The sequence below is a fragment of the Phyllostomus discolor genome, chromosome 12 (assembly GCF_004126475.2).
Source record: "Phyllostomus discolor isolate MPI-MPIP mPhyDis1 chromosome 12, mPhyDis1.pri.v3, whole genome shotgun sequence".
NCBI lineage: Eukaryota > Metazoa > Chordata > Mammalia > Chiroptera > Phyllostomidae > Phyllostomus > Phyllostomus discolor.
The window spans coordinates 64,737,495-64,755,689 of NC_040914.2; the positions used below are offsets into that span (position 1 = coordinate 64,737,495).

An 18,195-nucleotide genomic window follows, 5' to 3' on the forward strand; every position below is an offset into this window, starting at 1 on the left:
GGGAATAATATAAAATATGTATATATGTAGAAAATATGCATGTAGAATTCAAGAAAACTTGAATAAATAGAAATGTATACCTATGTTTTTAGTCAGGAAGATCAACATCATAGCTAGGTCACTTCTCCCTATAAATGTAATGTGATTCCAGTGATAATATCAATAAGGTTTTTTTTTAAAGTCCATTTCAAAGTTTTTATGAAGGAAATAAATAAACTAGGGTTGCCTAGAAAATTCAGTAACACAAGAATAATGTTGAAGGACTAGCCCCACCATGTGTTAAAAGTTATTTTAAAAGCTGTATCAATAAAAAAGGATCGGAAGAAAGAAAGAAAGAAAGAAAGAAAGAAAGAAAGAAAGAAAGAAAGAAAGAAAGAAAGAAAGAAAGGAGGGAGGGAGGGAGGGAGGGAGGGAGGGAGGGAGGGAGGGAGGAAGGAAGGCAAACATAAAGCTGTAACAACTGTAATTGCATGGTTCTGGAACATGAAGGAAAGTAGCTACCCTATCAACATTCATTCCTTCCATCCTCACCAGCAACAACAACCAGCATGCCCAAATCTCCTAAACCCTCCCCTCCCCCAAATCCACACTTCCCCATATGCTTGTCCTGTGAACAGAATAAAAGTCCTTATTTGTTTAATCCACTCTGTTTCATTTATCTTTTGCTGTATAGCAAACTACCCTACATTTAGTGGCTTTAAACAACTAGCAGTCATTTATTTTGCTCACAGATCTGAAATTTGTTCAGGATTCATGAAGGATAGCTCCTCTTTGCTCCACATGGAGACAACTAGAAAAGCTTGAAGGTAGAGGAGGCTGATACCATTTTATGGCTCATCCATCTTACATGTCTGGCAGTAGATCCCTGGCTGTTGGCAGGAACCTCGCTAGGTTCTGTTTGCTGGAATCCCTATCCGTGGCCTCCCCTTGTGCCCACTTGCTTCCTCATGGCATGGGCAATGCACCAAATTGTCGATGGGGGAAATCTATTGCAGTCAAATTGTCATTTCTTAGGTTACCTATCTTTCTGTCAAAATGATATTAATAATTATTTTATGTTTGGTGTTCTACAGTTTCATTGTGATGATTTGCCTTTATCCTACTCAGTACTTGATACACTTATTCAATCTAAGAACCTTTTGTTGATTCTGGAATATTCTCCAAATTATTTTTTCAATGTTGTTTTCATCTCACTATCTCAATTTTCTTCTTCTGGAAATTCTTTTAGATATATGTTTTCCCCATGGAATTGCCATATCTTTTAACTTCTTTTTTTTTTAAAGATTTTATTTATTTATTTTTAGAGAGGGAAGGGAGGGGGGAGAGAGAGAGAGAGAGAGAGAGACAGAGAGAGAGACATCAATGTGCGGTTACTGGGGGTCATGGCCTGCAACCCAGGCATGTACCCTGACTGGGAATCGAACCTGCAACACTTTGGTTCGCAGACTGCGCTCAATCCACTGAGCTATACCAGCCAGGGCTTATAACTTCTTTATATTTCTGATTTCTTTTTTTCTATGATACATTCTGGGTATTATTCCAAGATGTTCCTTCCAGTTGACTAATTCTTTCTGTAGCTATGTCTACTTCTTGGTGTGTTCATCTATTCAGTTTTTCTTTTCATCAACTTAATTTTTTTAGTTTTAGAAACTATGGTTTTAACATTTTCATTTTCCCCTTTATTGTGGTTTTTATTTCTTTATTTACCTCTTTAAAGAGTTTAAGAATGCTATGTTAGATTTTATTTAAGAGTTTTCTGTTATCTCAAACTCTTGGGGTACTAATTTGCATGTTAGTGGTAACCACTGACTTTCCTCACTGGCTTGTTTCTTCAGATGGTTTGGAGTGTTTATACTGTGAGGTCATCTTTATTATGTGCTATGGGCTAAATGTCTATGTCACCACCCCCCCAGTTCATGTGTTGACAACCTAATCCTCAGTGCAGTGGTATTTGTAGCTGATGAGGTGATGTGGTGCAGCCCTCATGAATGGGATTGTGTCCTTACAGAAGGGACCTCACCCCTTTCTCCATGTGAGGACACAGTGAGAAGACAGCATCCATGAGCCAAGAGGTGAGCTCTCATCAGACACTGAATGTCCCAGTGCCTCAGTCTTGGACTTCTCAGCATCCAGAATTGTGAGAAATAAACTTTTGTTATTTAAGTCATGTAGTCTATGGTATTGTTGTTACTGCAGCCCAACCAAACAGACTAAGGCAGCATGAGGACTGGATTGTGGAAGAATTCCTTCAGAGCAGTCTTTTGTTTCTTTTGACAAGGACCCTGTAACTTATTTCCTCAGCTTCTGATTCTTTCACCTATACTATAGTGTAAATTTGGATCCCCTACCTGTGCTTAGAACTTTGATTTCTCATAGGAGCCTCTTTCCACTCTCAGAGTGACAGGTAGAGGACACGCTTCATCACTGCTTCCCTACACCAATAGGCAGGATTTCTCTAGTTTCCTTTTTGGGAAGAGGCATCCTTTTGAAAGACCTGGGTTTATGTGAGAATCTAAGTTCAACGCTCACCCCCAGATGGGAACGAAACCTTATGTCCTGTTTCTTTGAGTTTCAGTTAAGACTGAAGACCACGGAAGCCACTAGGCTGCAAGGCCAGGCCTGTATGTACTTTATAAACCTCTAAATTTCCTTTTCTAGCACCTGGTATTCCCTTTTTTCTTTCTTTTGAGCTTGGATAAGTATTAAAATGTATATTTTCCTACTTTTAATAAGCTTTATTTATGTATTTATTTACCTTTAAAAATGTATTTTTATTGTTGTTCAGTTACAGTTGTCCCTCCTTTTTCCCCATTGCTCTCCCCTGCCCCATGTCCCCATCCACAGTCAATCCCCCCATTGTCCATGCCCACAAGTCCTCTATTTGTGTTAACTTTGCTTGCCCCTTCCTCTTCTATCCCCCATTATCCCTCTCGCCCACCCCCTGTGGTTACTGTCAGTTTGTTCTTTATTTCAGGGTCTCTGGTTCTACTTTGCTCATTTGTTTGTTTTGTTAAGTTCCACTTATAGATGAGATCATATGGTATTTTTCTTTCACTGCCTGGCTTATTTCACTTAGCATAATGCTCTCCAGTTCCATCCATGCTATTGCAAAGGGTAGGAGTTCTTTCCTTCTGTTGTGTGGTATTCCATCATGTAAATGTACCAGTTTTTTGATGCACTCATTTACTGATGGACACTTAGGCTGTTTCCAGCACTTGGCTATATTGTAAACTGTGCTGCTGTGAACATTGAGGTGCACAGGTTCTTTTGAATTGTTTCAGGATTCTTAGGGTATAGTCCCAGCAGTGGGATTGCTGTATCGAAAGGCAGTTCCATCTTTAGTTTCTTGAGGAAAGTCCATACTGTTTTCCACAGTTCCTACAGCAGTCTGCATTCCCACCGACAGTGCACCAGGGTTTTGTATTTAAAGTTGAAGGATGGACAGAGACAGCTAACTCTGACGTGTTGTCATAAGTTAACACAGCTAACACTGTTTGTATGTTTCTTGAGATGATGTCCTTAAAGAATCCACTTATTAAAAATATAGATTTTGGGGTTTCATCTGTACTTTACTGAATCAAAATATTTGCAGGTAGGCCTAGAGAATATTTTAAATAAGCACTGAAAAGTATATAGCAAGGTTGCATGATACAAAATCTATGTGGAGAGAAATCAGTTTTATTACTCTACAATGAGCAGTAGAAAATAGAAATTTATGAAAGCAATATCACTTACAATAACACTAAGAAGTAGGAAATACTTAGAGATAAATTTGACAAAAGACGTGTAAGACCTATACACTGAACTACAAAACATTGTTAAGAGAAATTAAAGACTTAAACCCTACCCTATACCCTGTTAATAAGTAAGTAAATTCAATATAATTAAGATGTTATTTATCCCTCAAATTCATCTCTAGATTGAGTACAATCCAAATTGAACTCCCAGTTGCTTTTTTGTAGAAATTGACATACTGACTCTAAAATTCATATGGAAATGCAAAGAACTCGGAATAGCCAAAACAATTTTGGAAAAAGAGGAATAAAATTAGACTACTACTACCTGATTTCAAGACACTTACAGTTATCAATAATCCAGGATAATATCTCCATCTCAAAATTCTTAATTTAGTCACATCTTTTGCCATATAAGATAATATTCTCCCTTTTGCCATCTCTGGTAATATTTATATGTTCCAGGAACTAGCATGTGGATATCTTTGGGGGCTGTTATTCATCTAACCACAGATCCCATATGGGTGCCCAATTGTTTGAGCTATTTAAAGTGTATAGTCCCTCTTTCCTTAATGATATCCAATGCCTGCTCTGTCATAAATCACATTTACATATATGTGTGCATTTATTCTGAGTTCTACATTCTTTTTCCTTAGTCATTTTTGCACTCTCCCCAACACTAAATTATCTTTATTATAGTAGCTTTATAATAGCTTTTAATATATGAAAGGCCAAACCCCTCAATTTATTCTTCTTTAAGAATCTCTTGATTGTTATTGGCCCTTTGTTTTACATTTAAATTTTATGATCAACCACCAAATTTCACCAAATTTTACCTGCTAGCATTTTGTCTATTAAAGCATTAAAATTATAGATCAGTTGGAGGAAAATTGACAAGTTTATGATGTTGAGTCTTCCTTATCAAGGACATAGCCTAGTTCTCCACTTACCTAGGTCTTTGTTAGTATCTTTCAATAAAGTTTTACATTTTTTATTGAAGGTCTTAAGTATATTTTATTAGATTTATTTCTAGGTACTTTATTTTTGTTTCTGTTATAGATGGTATCTTGAGAATTCATTTTTCTGATTATTGCTGGGTATAGAAATGTAGCTAACTTTTGCATATTGATTGATTTGATAACCATCCATTTTACTCTCTCTTACTTATTCTAAAAGATTATTTCTAGATTCTTTAGGATATTCCAGGTAGATAGTCCTAAAATATGTGATAATGGCAGTTTGTTCTTCCCATTTATAACCCACCTTTCTTTTCTTGTCTTATTGCACAGGAATAGAACTCAAGTACATCTAAGATTGGACATCTAAGATATTTTAGATGGCAAGTGTTTGAAAGCTCATGGTTACATTTTTCTGGTATTTAATGCAGTGCAATCTACTGCATTCAGGGATTTCAGGGCTGTTCAAATTTTTCTACTTCTGTGTGAAAACAAGGTGTTAATGTAATCAGAGGTGAGAAACTGCCCTATTTTAAAAAAACATTTAAATAGTTTGCTCTTCTAATAAGGAATCTGTCCTTTTAGCTTACTAGTCCCTTAGGCTTGTTCCTAAAATTTAGGCTAACTCTTGTAAATGCAAGGCTGGGTATTTCTTGTACTCTCATTTCATTCTGAGTGAGGGAAGGGGCTAGGTACAAATAAGACAGATTCCTTTGAAGTAGTTAATAACTCCCAAAGAAACATTGGCTCACTGCTTTATTACAACACATCTCCTTTTTTAAAATTTATTTGTTTAGGAAGGCAGTCAAGGTAACAGATGGGGAAAGCTTTAAGCCTGACAGTTATAAATAGTCTTGCAGTTTGTTCCACAATATATTGCAGTTCCCTTTCTTTGACATTCCAGAAGTTGGATCTCTGTCAGAATACTTTGTTCTTGACCAAGGAGAACAAATCATCACCAATAGATTTAAACACTAAAATAATGGAGTAGGGTGGCAAGGTTTGGGCTCTCTGAAAATTTTACTTATGTCCTAGAGTACTGCAAACACTAATACCTTATCTTTAGAGAAACCTTTTTTCCAGGATTCAGATGGATTGGGGAACCCTTTGAAGAAATCAGCTGTTCCGAATGTTACTAGGATTGCTTTTGTTTCTTAGAATCAAAGTGATACTTGCCTAATGACCCCTGTGTTTCCATAAACTAGAGAGGCACAGAATAGGTAGCCCTGGCTTTAAAAGGACAGTCGTGGAGCAAAGGCAGTTAAGATACAGAAGCTAAATAGCCCCAGAAGGCAGCAGAACATAAAATGTCACAAGGTATTATAATAATGATAATAAATTAGGAATATCATTTGGTTGTTCAAAGTGTATTTGCTGTAACACTGAAAAATACATCGAAAAGAGCATCAAAAGTATTTTGCAGGTTCAGAATATCACACACAAAGCAGACACATAATTTTTTTCTTCAATAACTGAAATTCAAGTGATGCAAATTTAAGAAAAACCTGTCAAATTATCAAAGATTTTTAAAAGTGGTGATGTATCTACTGCCAAGGAGGACGTGGAGAGACAGGAGCCGCACAATACCGTTGCTGTTTGTGTGTAAATGTGTGTGATGGTCCTGGAGGGCAGTATGCCCATAGCTGTCAGAACGTCAGATGTGCCTCTCTCTGTCCTGGCAGTTCTGTTTCCAGTAATGGTGAGTTCGGTAATTCGTATCAACTCTCTCTCTCAGAACAGCTAGAAGAGCAAGGGGAAGTATTTTTTAAAACCTGTTTAGAAGATGAAACAGATCTACTAGAACAGTGAAGAATTGTGGGTCCAACATCCAGGTGAAGAAAGAACCAAGACCATTAAACTGTTGGGGGAGGGACTCTTTATTTTTAGCAAAACTGACTTTTGGGCCCATACTGCAGACAGGCTGAAAGTTAAGCTGCATTAGGGAAGAAAACACAGGCTTATTTGGATGCCCAAGGAGAACGGGCCCTGGTAGTCCCCCAGGCCGGAGGACAGGACCCAGTGAAGCAGTGCCTGGAAAAGGACCAGTCCTCACAATGACTCAGTTTTGAATTGGTTTTCAGATGTCAACTTGATTAAGGCAGTTCTGCACTGGGGTTCCAAGAGATAATTAATCACTAATGTCATAAGGCATCTATTGTATATGAGGAATTAACTTCTCTTTTATATCTAGGATAGTACTAGCTACATCCCCTTCTTAGGAGAATAGAGAAAATAGCCACTCAAAAGATTTGCCGCAGGGCTTACTTCTCTCACAGACTAAACTACAAAGGATTAGATTAGGTCATCTGGGATTGCTGATGCTCCCTAGTCACTGGCCAGAACCTGGAGAAAGATATCATCTTAGGGCGTAATTATCGCTTCAGTTTTTTATATACACTGATCAGACTCAATCAAAACAACCATGCATGTGAGGAGGTAATAACTGGGTGGAACATTAGATAAACAATAGAAACAAACCTGTAGGGAGCCAGATACTAGAATTATCAGATACAGATTTTAAAAATAGTCTTAGTAGAGGCAAGATGAGCAGAGACCTGGAAACTATAGAATATCTAAAGGGAAGTCTAGAACTGGAAAGTTACAATGACAAATTAAGAACTCAGTAGAAGGATTTAGTAGCCTATTTGGTGCAGCCAGAGATAGATTTTATAAACTGGAAATTAAATAAATCAAAAGAAAATATTCACACTAAAATATGTAGAGATAAAATACAGAAAAGAGCCTGAGGCAAGTGGAATGTGGCAGAAAGTTCATATATATTTCCATTATATATTCTATTATAAATATATAAATATTGTGTTTACATGCATATAAGGAAATAAATGAGAAAATGGAGCATAAGCAATATTTGAAGAGATAATGACTAAAAAATTTCCAAACACTGATGAAAGGCATTCATCCACAGATTCCAGAAGTGTCACAAATTCCAAGAAGGAAAAATACAAACTACACCCGGGAATACTATATAGCAGTAGGGCTGCTGAAAACCAAAGACAAAAAGAAAATCTTTTTTTTTTTTTAGTTGGAAGAAATTATTTCATTTTTATTTCTTTTTTCCTTTTTTTAAATTTTATTTTAATCTTTGTTCAAGTACAGTTTTCTCCCTTTTCCCCCCATTCCAGCCCACCTACACAACCCTCCCCACTTCCCTCCCATTACCACCCTCCACCTAGTTTTTGTCCATGTGTCCTTTAAATTTGTTCCTGTAAATCCTACCCATTCTCCCCTGAAATTCCCTCTTCTCTCCTCTCTGGTCACTATCAGCCTGTCCTCTATTTCAGTGACTTTGGTTATATTTTGCTTGTTTCTTTGTTTTGTTGTTTAGGATCCTGTTAAAGGTGAGATCATATGGTATTTGTCTTTCACTGCCTGGCTTATTTCGCTTAGCATAATGCTTTCCAGCTCCATCCAAGCTGTTGCAAAGGGTAGGAGCTCCTTCTTTCTTTCTGCTGCATAGGATTCCATTGTGTAAATGTACCATAGTTTTTTGATCCATTCATTGACTGATGGGCATCTAGGTTGCTTCCAGCACCTAGCTATTGTAAATTGTGCTGCTATGAACATTGGGGTGCAAAGGTTCTTTTGTATTGGTGTTTTAGTGTTCTTAGGATACAAAAAGAAAATCTTAAAGCAGTAAGAAGAAAAGACACATTAACTCAAATGAGTAGTGAGACAATAAGCTGAATTCTCAGCAGAAATGGTGGAAGACAGGACACAACAGGATGATATATTCAAAGTGTTTAAAGAGATCAGAGGAAAATTGGCCATACGTATGTTTGAGAGTATTGATTAAATTATAACTTGTTACAGTGGAAGATTGGAAGCCCCAAAAGAGACTGGCTACGGATATTCACCTCTCCCTTATGTGTGATGTGTTAGAATGTCCCAGATTTATTGTAAATGAAAAGGCAGGTTATAAAATAATATACAGCATATGCTCTCATTTACATTAACAGTATTTAAGTGTGATTAAGTATGGAAGGATCAGCTCCAAAATGCTAGCAATAGTTATATTTGGGTGGTGGAATTATGAGAGAATTTCTACTTTATAATATTTTTATAGTGATTATGTATTATCAAGTGGAGATTTTCCCATTTTTTAAAAAAGCAAACAAAACCAATCAGTACTTTATTAAAAAAAAGTTTAAAAAAACAACCCGTCAGTACTTTAAAGAAGGGGTTTCCAAACCTTTGGTGACTCTGGGTCATACTGAAAGAAGAATTGTCTTGGGCCACACATTAAATACATTGTAACATGTAATCACAAAAAAATCTCATAATGTTTTAAGTAAATTTAGAATATTGCGTTGGTCCGCATTCACCGCCATCCTGAGCTGCATTCAGCCCGTGGCCGCAGGTTGGACACCCCTGCAAGGCTTGCTGTCTGTATGGACCCTGGGTCCACTGTGGGCGTGTGACAAGGGTACTGCTTAGTGGGTTCCATTAGGTCTACAGGAAAGGAGCTGCAAAGTAAGAAAAGACTCCCAGACTCAGTTTCCTTAATGCCTTGGCTGTTCCTAAATCTGTGTGAGCAGCGTCCCTTGGAGCTGCATGGTGACCCCTTTTATGGTGAGCATCAGTCAGTGATCACTGTTCTCGTATTTAGAGAAATTCCTTTATAAGAAACCAAAGGGTACAGTTAAGATTGACTTAAAATTTTTAAATTGTTTCTTCCTGCTAAAATGTCAGCCTAAATTACAGTATTAGCTGTTCCCTAAAGATTAAAAAAACTACCAGTATTCCTGTTTCTTTAAACTGAATCTTCAGCCTTGGCTGAACTGCAGTTCCTCCTGTTCAGTGCAGGGAGCAGGTGCAATAACCCAGAGTCCTCCACTGGCAACAAGTTGTGGACTATTTGGAGTAATAAAGAATCACTTGGGTAATAAAGTTTGAATTGTTTTTACAGGCCGAGAGATCCGTCTGCCCCTTCGAATCAAAGGGGAAGGAATGGGACCGAAGATTCACTTCAACTTTGAATTGCTGGATATTGGAAAAGTTTTTGTCGGATCTGTGCATTGTTATGAGGTAAACACTAGAGTTGTTCACTGAGGGTCCAGCAGTGTGTAGCTGCTTTATTTCGTGTGTGTTTTTATTGATGGAAAATATGTGCAGTCACCTCCATTTGCCACCATCCACGCTTTATTCAGACCCCAGCGCGATCTGCCTCTTTCTGCCCTCTCCCGGCCTTGTCGAGTGGGGCGGCTCCTTCCCCCTCTTCAGCCCCTCTCGCTTCACTGAAAACAGCAAAGCCATAACTTCATTGGTTTTATCCTCATCATTTTGTGGATTATAAAGAGGAACTCCATAAATACATCTTCCCATCTGTTTAATGCTTGTTCTCCGATAACATAAATCCTGCAGATCAGAGGATAGAGAACCTACATTTTCCAGAATGTCCTAAAGAGGATAGCTTTTTTCACAGCTCAGAATTTTCTCTGAGTGCACTAGTCTCCAACCCATGATTTAAAAACCAATCATTATGGTTTCTGTCCAATTAAATAGAAAATGATACTTTTTAAAATATGTTCTAATGGGTTTATAAGGATCAAAGTTACTTCAAGTGCCACCTCATCATGAATTTGTGTCTAGGACACTTTTTTTTTACAGCATCAAACTATAACCATTGGAATTTTATTTTAGAAAGATTCCAAATTATAAGTGTTTATCTTTCTATAGAGGTAATAATGGAAGTTATTATTTGGTGAGTGCTTGAGGTTTAATCAATGTATCAGGTCCATGCTTTATGATGCATGCATGTCAATTTATAAATGTGTAGTTCCCAATCCTTACAAAACTGGGAAAGGTAGGTTTTATTGTACCTACAGAACAAAGAAGAAATAGGCAGAAAGTGGCTATTTCTATCTCAACGTCACCCTGCATGCATGTTGAGCACACATATATCATTCGGTTATGTAGTCCTAACACAACCCCTGTGGAGTAGCTACCGTGACTGTACCCACTTTATAGATGGGGACACTGGGGCTTAGAGAAGCTTTCCTAGTTAAGGTAATTAATGTTAGATACTATAACAAACAAATCTAAAAACATATTCTCTCAACATAGACAAAAGTCTATTTTGTTGCTAATATCAAGTCCCAGACAAGGTTGCTAATCAGCAGGTGGCTCTCCTCCAGCAGAGAATGAGGATCCCAGGCTCCTTACATGTTGTGGCTCTGTGGCCTCATATGAACCTCACTGGCAGGAGAAAGCAAGGAGGGTTGCCTAGGAGAGATGTGTACTGGAGGTGGCATATGTCATATTGTTCACATCTCATTGGCTGTCCATAACTGCAAGGGTGGCTGGGAAATGTAGTCAAGCTGTAAGCAAAGGAAGGAGAGGATAGGGATTCCATGAACAGCGAACTTGACTCTATCACATTTGTTAAGTCACTGGCAAGGTCACACCGCGTGTAAATGTTAGTGAGCAGTGGGTTTCAGGGCCCCCTGTCTTCTGGACCAGACTGCTGGCCTTTCACCCTCAGACTCTCATCAAGTGCAAATCCAGTCTACAGCCAGCTTAGCTCTCAGCCCAGCCTGGCCTCACAGGGGAGGTAAATGTGACAGTTTTCTACAGTGTCACTTACCCCCACATTCCCTAGAGTAATTGTGTCCTAAGTGGGATGATGCGAAAGGTAAACAGAGATATTAATGTCATGATGAAATGGAATATACATGAGAGAACAATTTAAAGAAATCAGTCACGTGACCATCATAAAATGAAAAGAGGCACAGCTACTGTGTTGCATTGTCCTGTGTTGAAAAACAAACATCACTTAGGGACGGAAATAAAAAGGTGCAATAGTTGTTACTGAATTGATGTTCTGTCTGTCATTCATCCAGTGTGAACTTCCCTTATGTCTTAGTGACTGTGTCCCATGGATGCCACATCAGAAAAGAACTCTTAGTTCTGGTACAAAATGGATAGGGTTTTCCTGAAGGTAATAATAGTTTCTTGCAGATTTAACACAAATGTCCTTTAGGCCACCACTTCTCACCCCCTCAGATCTGAACAGTAAAGCAAACCGCAGCCAGCTAAATGAGTGTTAAATGAGGGGCAGCGTCAGATTGGACAGTTGGGAGAGCCGTGCCCTGGCAGAGAAGGGCATGGTAAGGTGCTTCTGGTGGGAATATTTTGCACTCTCTGCATATTTATTGCTGATGCCTCATTACATCTCTCTTTCAATTTATTACGTTACCTTCTTGAGACAAATTTGAATAACTACCTATTGCCCTTAGCCATTGCTGAGCTTAGCAGATCCACAAAGAATAAACCAGAAACCCATGGGTATACACGCTTCCCCAGTGTGATTAGAAGGAAAACAAATGAGAGGGGAAGTTCTCTTATCAACTTTCTCCTCTCCGAGGAGTCGGACTGTGTGGTAAGGGTATTACCGGTAATCATGTGGTCTCAGAACTGTGACCCAAACAGTTTGGCAGATTCTGTACACATAAGTAGGTGCTCCTTTGTCAGGGGGAGAAGAATGGCATGCATAGTTTTGAAAAGGAAGGAGCTGGCACCTTATAGAAAATCTGTGGGAAACATTGCTGTTAACCAGAAAAATAAAAAAGGCAATTGTGCATCTTCCCAGAGAGAAGATCAAGGGTCCTCTGAGTTACCATAAAGCTTTTGAATTGCCTTTGAGTTCCCACTAGGGCATGTAAATTTCTTCTTAAGCTCGGGTAAATTTTAAACCCATTCTGATTAGCACTGGGGCTATAAATAGCAATCACTGTCTTTTAAGCATTCTTTGCCAGGCACTATTCTAAAAGTTACATAAATTAATAAATTTCATCTTCACAACAAGCAAAGAAGTTAGTAGCGCTTACATTTTACAGATGGGGAAACGTGCACAGAGAAGCAAAGCAGGTTCCAAGGTCACACAGCTAGTCAGTCAGTGGCAAAGCTGACTCACTATATACTAGTCACCACACACACACGGGCGCACACGGGCATGCGCGCACACACACACACACACGCACAGTTTCCTCCACCTTACCCTCCTACAGCTTTGCCACCCCTAGTCTCACTTTCCACCACTAATCTCAAAGCGTAATCTAGAATACTCAACCACCATTTCCTCCGCACCCACTCTCTCTGCAAACATTTGTACTCTGGATTCTACAATCACATTCTATTGGAATTCTTTCTTCTTCAAGGACAGGGATGACCTCTAATTAAAAATTAGAAATATGGGCCCCAACCAGTGTGGTTCAGTTGGTTGAAGCATCATTCCATAACTGCAGGGTGGTGGGTTCAATTCCCAGTCAGGCACATACGTAGATTGCGGGTTCAATCCCTGGTCCAGGAGCACGTGTGCGACCACCAGTTTGCCTATGATCCCAGGTCCTAATGGGAGGCAACCAATCAAGGCTTTTCTCTTGCATCAATGTTTTTCTCTCTCCCTTTCCCTCTCTCTAAAAGCAATGAATAAAATGCCCTCAGGTGAAGGTAAAATTTTTTTTCAAAGTAAAAAAATTAAAAATCTGTAAGATTCTCTCAGAACTTATTCTTTCTCACCTCTGTCCACATTTTGACCCTTTCTGGAAGTTCTCCTCCCTTGGCTTCTAGGTTCCTGACACAGAATGTGGGTTCCACATACCTTTCCACATGCCTTTCTCAGTGTTTCTTCACAACCGCCTGTGGCTCGTTCCTCCAGCACTTTCAGTGTGCATTGAGGACAGCTCCTGCATAAATAGGATGTGCTGCTCATAGGTATAGGTGTAAGCATTGGCAAGAAAGAGATTGTCTCTTGGAAGCTCAGGAATAGAACTGTGTGGCTCTCATGCAGGTTCAGGGAGAGGAATGGTGGGAAGTGGGAGTGGTGGATTCAGCCAGCTGTGGAGGACTCTGATGGCCAGGCGTGAGTTTTTCACACATACCGAGTGTGCTGTCAGATACCGACAATGACATGGTTCCACAACACTAGTATATAGACTATAAAACTAGTATATAAATCGTTTCTGTAGTAAAATGATTGCTTGCATAAGCATACCCAATAGACTCTGAGATAGAAATATTCCAATAGAATGAAATCTAATGCCACAGCAAAGACAATCCTTGCAATCTGGAATCCACAACGATGTCATATTTATACTCATCAAACTGCATTATAAACACAGGCATAAGTAGCTCTTGCTCCTCTATTCTGACTTGCTTTTTATTTTTTAGTAGGCCACTTAGTCTCAGCTTCCTCGTGCATGTGAGAGAAATTCCTGCCTTCCCTTGGTTACCTTATAGAGAGTATTAAAAAACAGTATTTTCGAGGGCTGCGAACCAAAGTGTCACAGGTTCGATTCCCAGTCAGGGTACATGCCTAGGTTGCAGGCCATGACCCCCAGCAACCGCACATTGATGTTTCTCTCTTTCTTTCTCCCTCCCTTCCCTCTCTAAAAATAAATAAATAAAATCTTTTAAAAAACAGTATTTTAAGGCTCTTCTTCAGTAGATGTGATTATGACCAGCCCTTAGAGCATGACTATAGTATATATGACTAACTTAATTTTAAAGATGAGACAAAAACACAAAATTACTTTTTGGCTTGGAGCTCCCATCTTTAAACATTCAAGAGAGAAGACTGTTCATTTCTCCCCTGGAGTTTTCCTTTGGCCCTAATTCCTGCCACTGTCTCTGTGTTGCTATTAAGTAATACAGCCACCTGCTTACGTGAAAGTAAGTCAGAGGCCCATTGTCTGCCCTTTCATTCTTGCCTTTTTACTGACACAGACAATCCTGTCCAACAAAGGCAGCATTGACGCGCTCTTCAACGTGATCCCTGCCACTTCCGCCCTGGGGGCCTGCTTTGTTTTCAGTCCCAAGGAAGGCATCATCGAACCAGCCGGGGTCCAGGCTATCCAGATTACCTTCAGTTCTGCCATCCTGGGCCACTTCGAAGAAGAGTTCCTGGTCAGTGTCAATGGGTCACCGGAGCCTGTGAAACTGACTATTAGGTAAGATGCATCTATAACTAATGTGGCAACTAGCTGAACTTTTTACCTACTGCTTTCTTAAACTTGAGAACTAGGTCATGTCTTAAATATCCATAACCGTCTTTGTTGATATAAACACATCAACTTAATGGGGTGTTTTAAATTTCCACCAGTGCTTCTGTACTAAATATGTAACTTACTATTGTAACATGGATACAGATGCTATTTTGGTATCTAGTTTTTTTTCCATAAGCTATAACCTTATAAAAGAAGGGCTTAATTATTAAATTAGTTTGTAGTAACTCTCTGTTTTAGGGTGTTTAGGAAAAATAAGTTACTAACACCTGGATAAAATCATCTCTTGGTTATCACAGTTTCACCAAACCTTCACCTTTTGTTTTTCTTTTAATAAAATTCTTTAAATGCTCTTATGTATAATGCCTACAGGTATTACAAAAGAGTCTACTAATAGTGTCAGCCAGCCAAGGCTAGACACTTGCAGCTTTTGTGCTAGGATTCTTTTCATGGCTTCTCCAGCTGCTTGTGATCATGGGAAGTCGTTAATAGCAGAGTTTGTCCTCCAGTTTTAAAAAGTTCTCTGTGACCAACCCATTGTAAAGACCTATGACTTTGGTCCCCAGGGCTTAGAGAGAGAATATTTTTCAGAACATCTTGCAGATTCTGTTTGGATTCCCACAGCAGCAGGTTGCTGGTTCCCAGGGGGGTCCCTCTCATCACGGTTCCTGCCCTCAGGGCCTCCCTCCATCTGTGGCTGAGGTTTCCTCAGGGTCTGAAGGTAACAGGGAAAAGAGACAGACACATACGGCCTGAAGGATCCTAGGAAACTCACTGATCTTCAGATACCCACTGGAAATTCAAAATCTCAAGATTAGTTCAAGAGTTAGTAGCATTTCTTCTCCGGTCTTTCTTCCACCTGAGTATCCTGTGACGGGGTGAACCGCATCCTCCCGAAATTCGTATGTTAGAGTCCTACCACTCAGCACCTCAGAATGTGACTGCACCTGGAGATAGAACTTTTAAAAAGTAGTTAAGGGAAAGTGAAGTCACTTGGGTCGGCCCCAGTCCATTCTGACCGGTGTCTGTAAGAAGAGGACATTAGGACAAATACACAACTGGGAGAAGACCGTGGGAAGACACAGAGGGAGGGCAACCATCTACAAGCCGGTGGAGGAGTGGCTCAGAAGAATCCAGTCCTGCCAGTACATTGATCTTGGACTTCAAGCCTACGGAACTGTAAGGAAGTCAATGTCTGTTGTTTAAGCTACCTAATCTGTGGTATTTTGTTACGGCTGTCCCAGCAAACCAATACAAACCCTAAAAAGTAAGGAGAATGAATAGGTTTATGCCTCAATGGTTCTGGGCCATAGTTTAGATAGCCTGCTACAGTCATAAACTGTTTTTTAAAGATTTTATTTACTTATTTATTTTTAGAGAGAGGGGAAGGGAAGGAGAAAGAGAGGGAGAGAAACAGCAATGCATAGTTGTCTCTTGCACACTCCCTACGGGGGACCTGGCCTGAAACCCAGGCATATGCCCTGCCTGGGGATCAAACTGGTGACCCTTTGGTTTACACGCCAGCATTCCATCCACTGAGCCACACTAGCCAGGGTGTGAGTTGTTTATCTAAATTCAGATTGTCATTGCCCATTCCCTAAACTATTTCCTAAACTAACTAAAAACATTAGTGAAATAAAAATGAGCAAATTAAAAGGCTACACTAGACAAACCCATTTAACACAAAGGAGGGTGATGATGGAGGGATAGAGAAACAAAGAATACACTACAACTTATAAAAAACAAGTAGTAAAATGAAAGACATGAATCTTATCAATAATTACATTAAGTGCAAATATATTAAATACTTCAATTAAAAGGTAGAGATTAGCAGAATGGATTTTTAAAAATCCCCACAAAACATGATCCAACTACATGCTGTCTACAAGAGACATACTTCAGATCTGAAAGTATGAACAGACTGAAACTTAAACAGGTGGAGGAAGATAGATCATGCAAACAGTAACCAAAGAAACCTGGAGTAGGTATACTACTATCAGGCAGAATAGACTTTAAAATAAAGGTTGTCACTGGAGACAAGGAAAGACATTTTACAATAATAAAAGTCAATTCATCAAGAAGCTGTAACAATTATAAACATATGTGTACCTACCAGCAGAGCCCTGAAATACATGAAGCCATAAGCTGACAGAACTAAAGGGAGAATAGGTAATTCAACAATAATAATTGGCGATTTCAACAATTGCTAGAACCACTGGGCAGAAGATGACGAAGGAAAGAAGGCAGTTGAACAGCACCGCAAACCAGCCCGACCCAACAGACAGACACCCGTGGAACACTCCACCCAACACGTGCCCTTGGAGCCTTTTCCAGGGCAGTATGTTAAGCCATCGAATAAATCTCAGTAAACTTTAAGTGATTTCAATCATATAGAATGAGTTCTCCAACCACAAAGAAATGAAATTAAAAATCAAGAAGAAGAAATTTAGGGAATTCACAAGTATGTGAAAACTAAACACACTCCTGTATGACCAATGGGTCAAAGAAGAAATCACAACAGAAATTTTAAAATACTTTGAAATAAATGAAGACGAAACAGAAGATGTTAAGCTTTTGAGGTGTAGTGAAAGTAGTGTTTATAAGAAATTGGTAGCTGTAAGTGCTTATTTTTAAAATGAAGAAAGATCTCAAATAACTAATAATATGAATTTACATTTTAAAAACTTGAAGGAGCCAAATAAATCCAAAACAAGCACAAGAAGGGAAACAATAAAGGTTAGACTGAAGTGAATAGAATAAAAAGCAAAAACAATAGAGATAATTAATTAAACTGAAAGTTTGTTCTTTGAAAAAGTCAACAAATTGACAAAGTTCAGTGAAAATGACCAAGAAAAAAAGTGGAGAAAAGCCTCAAATTACTAAAACCAGGATTTAAAGAGGGGCATTAATATCAACCTTATAGAAATAAAAAGGATTATTAGGGAATATTACGAACAATTGGATGCCAACAAATTAGATCGTCTAGGTAAAATGGACATGTTCCTAGAAAGACACAAACTATGAAAACTAACTCAAAAGTAATAAAAAGTGTGAATAAACCTATAATAGCTGAGGGAGATGGAAACAGAACCACCATCACTACCACCCACCCCTGCCCACTACACACACGCACAGCCCAGCAGCAGATGGCTTCCCTGCAGAATTCTACTGAACGTTTAATGAAGAATTAATATCAATTCTCCACAAAATAGTATCTCCCCCTGAAAGAAAAGAATTGTAAACACTCTCCAAATCATACTAAAACTATAACATTTTCCATCGTGAATAACAGGGTTTAAGAATCTCCCAGGAACCTGCTCACAGGGAAACTTGGACTAGTTAATACGCCAGGTGCTCTGTGGAGGTTAAATCTCTCATTTCATCAACCTGGGCGTCACCATTTTCCCAAACTTCTATGCCCCTTCCTTATTTTAGATGTTTATTCTTGTTTTCTTTCAAGAAAGAAAGAAAGAGTCAGGAGAA

At 38.9% G+C, this 18,195-nt stretch overlaps 1 protein-coding gene across 4 annotated transcripts in view; it reads left to right on the forward strand.

The window, feature by feature from the left end:
* Positions 1-18,195, forward strand: part of HYDIN (HYDIN axonemal central pair apparatus protein) — a 291,357-nt gene that overhangs the window by 87,344 nt on the left and 185,818 nt on the right. For all 4 annotated transcript variants that reach the window (XR_004900055.1, XM_036012178.1, XM_036012180.1 and 1 more), the window contains exons 11-12: positions 9,618-9,736; positions 14,435-14,658. Coding sequence is in view for 3 of the 4 variants with exons in the window: in XM_036012178.1 (XP_035868071.1) it covers positions 9,618-9,736; positions 14,435-14,658 (343 nt within the window). In the remaining variant the exon portion in view is untranslated. The remainder of the gene's footprint in view (positions 1-9,617; positions 9,737-14,434; positions 14,659-18,195) is intronic.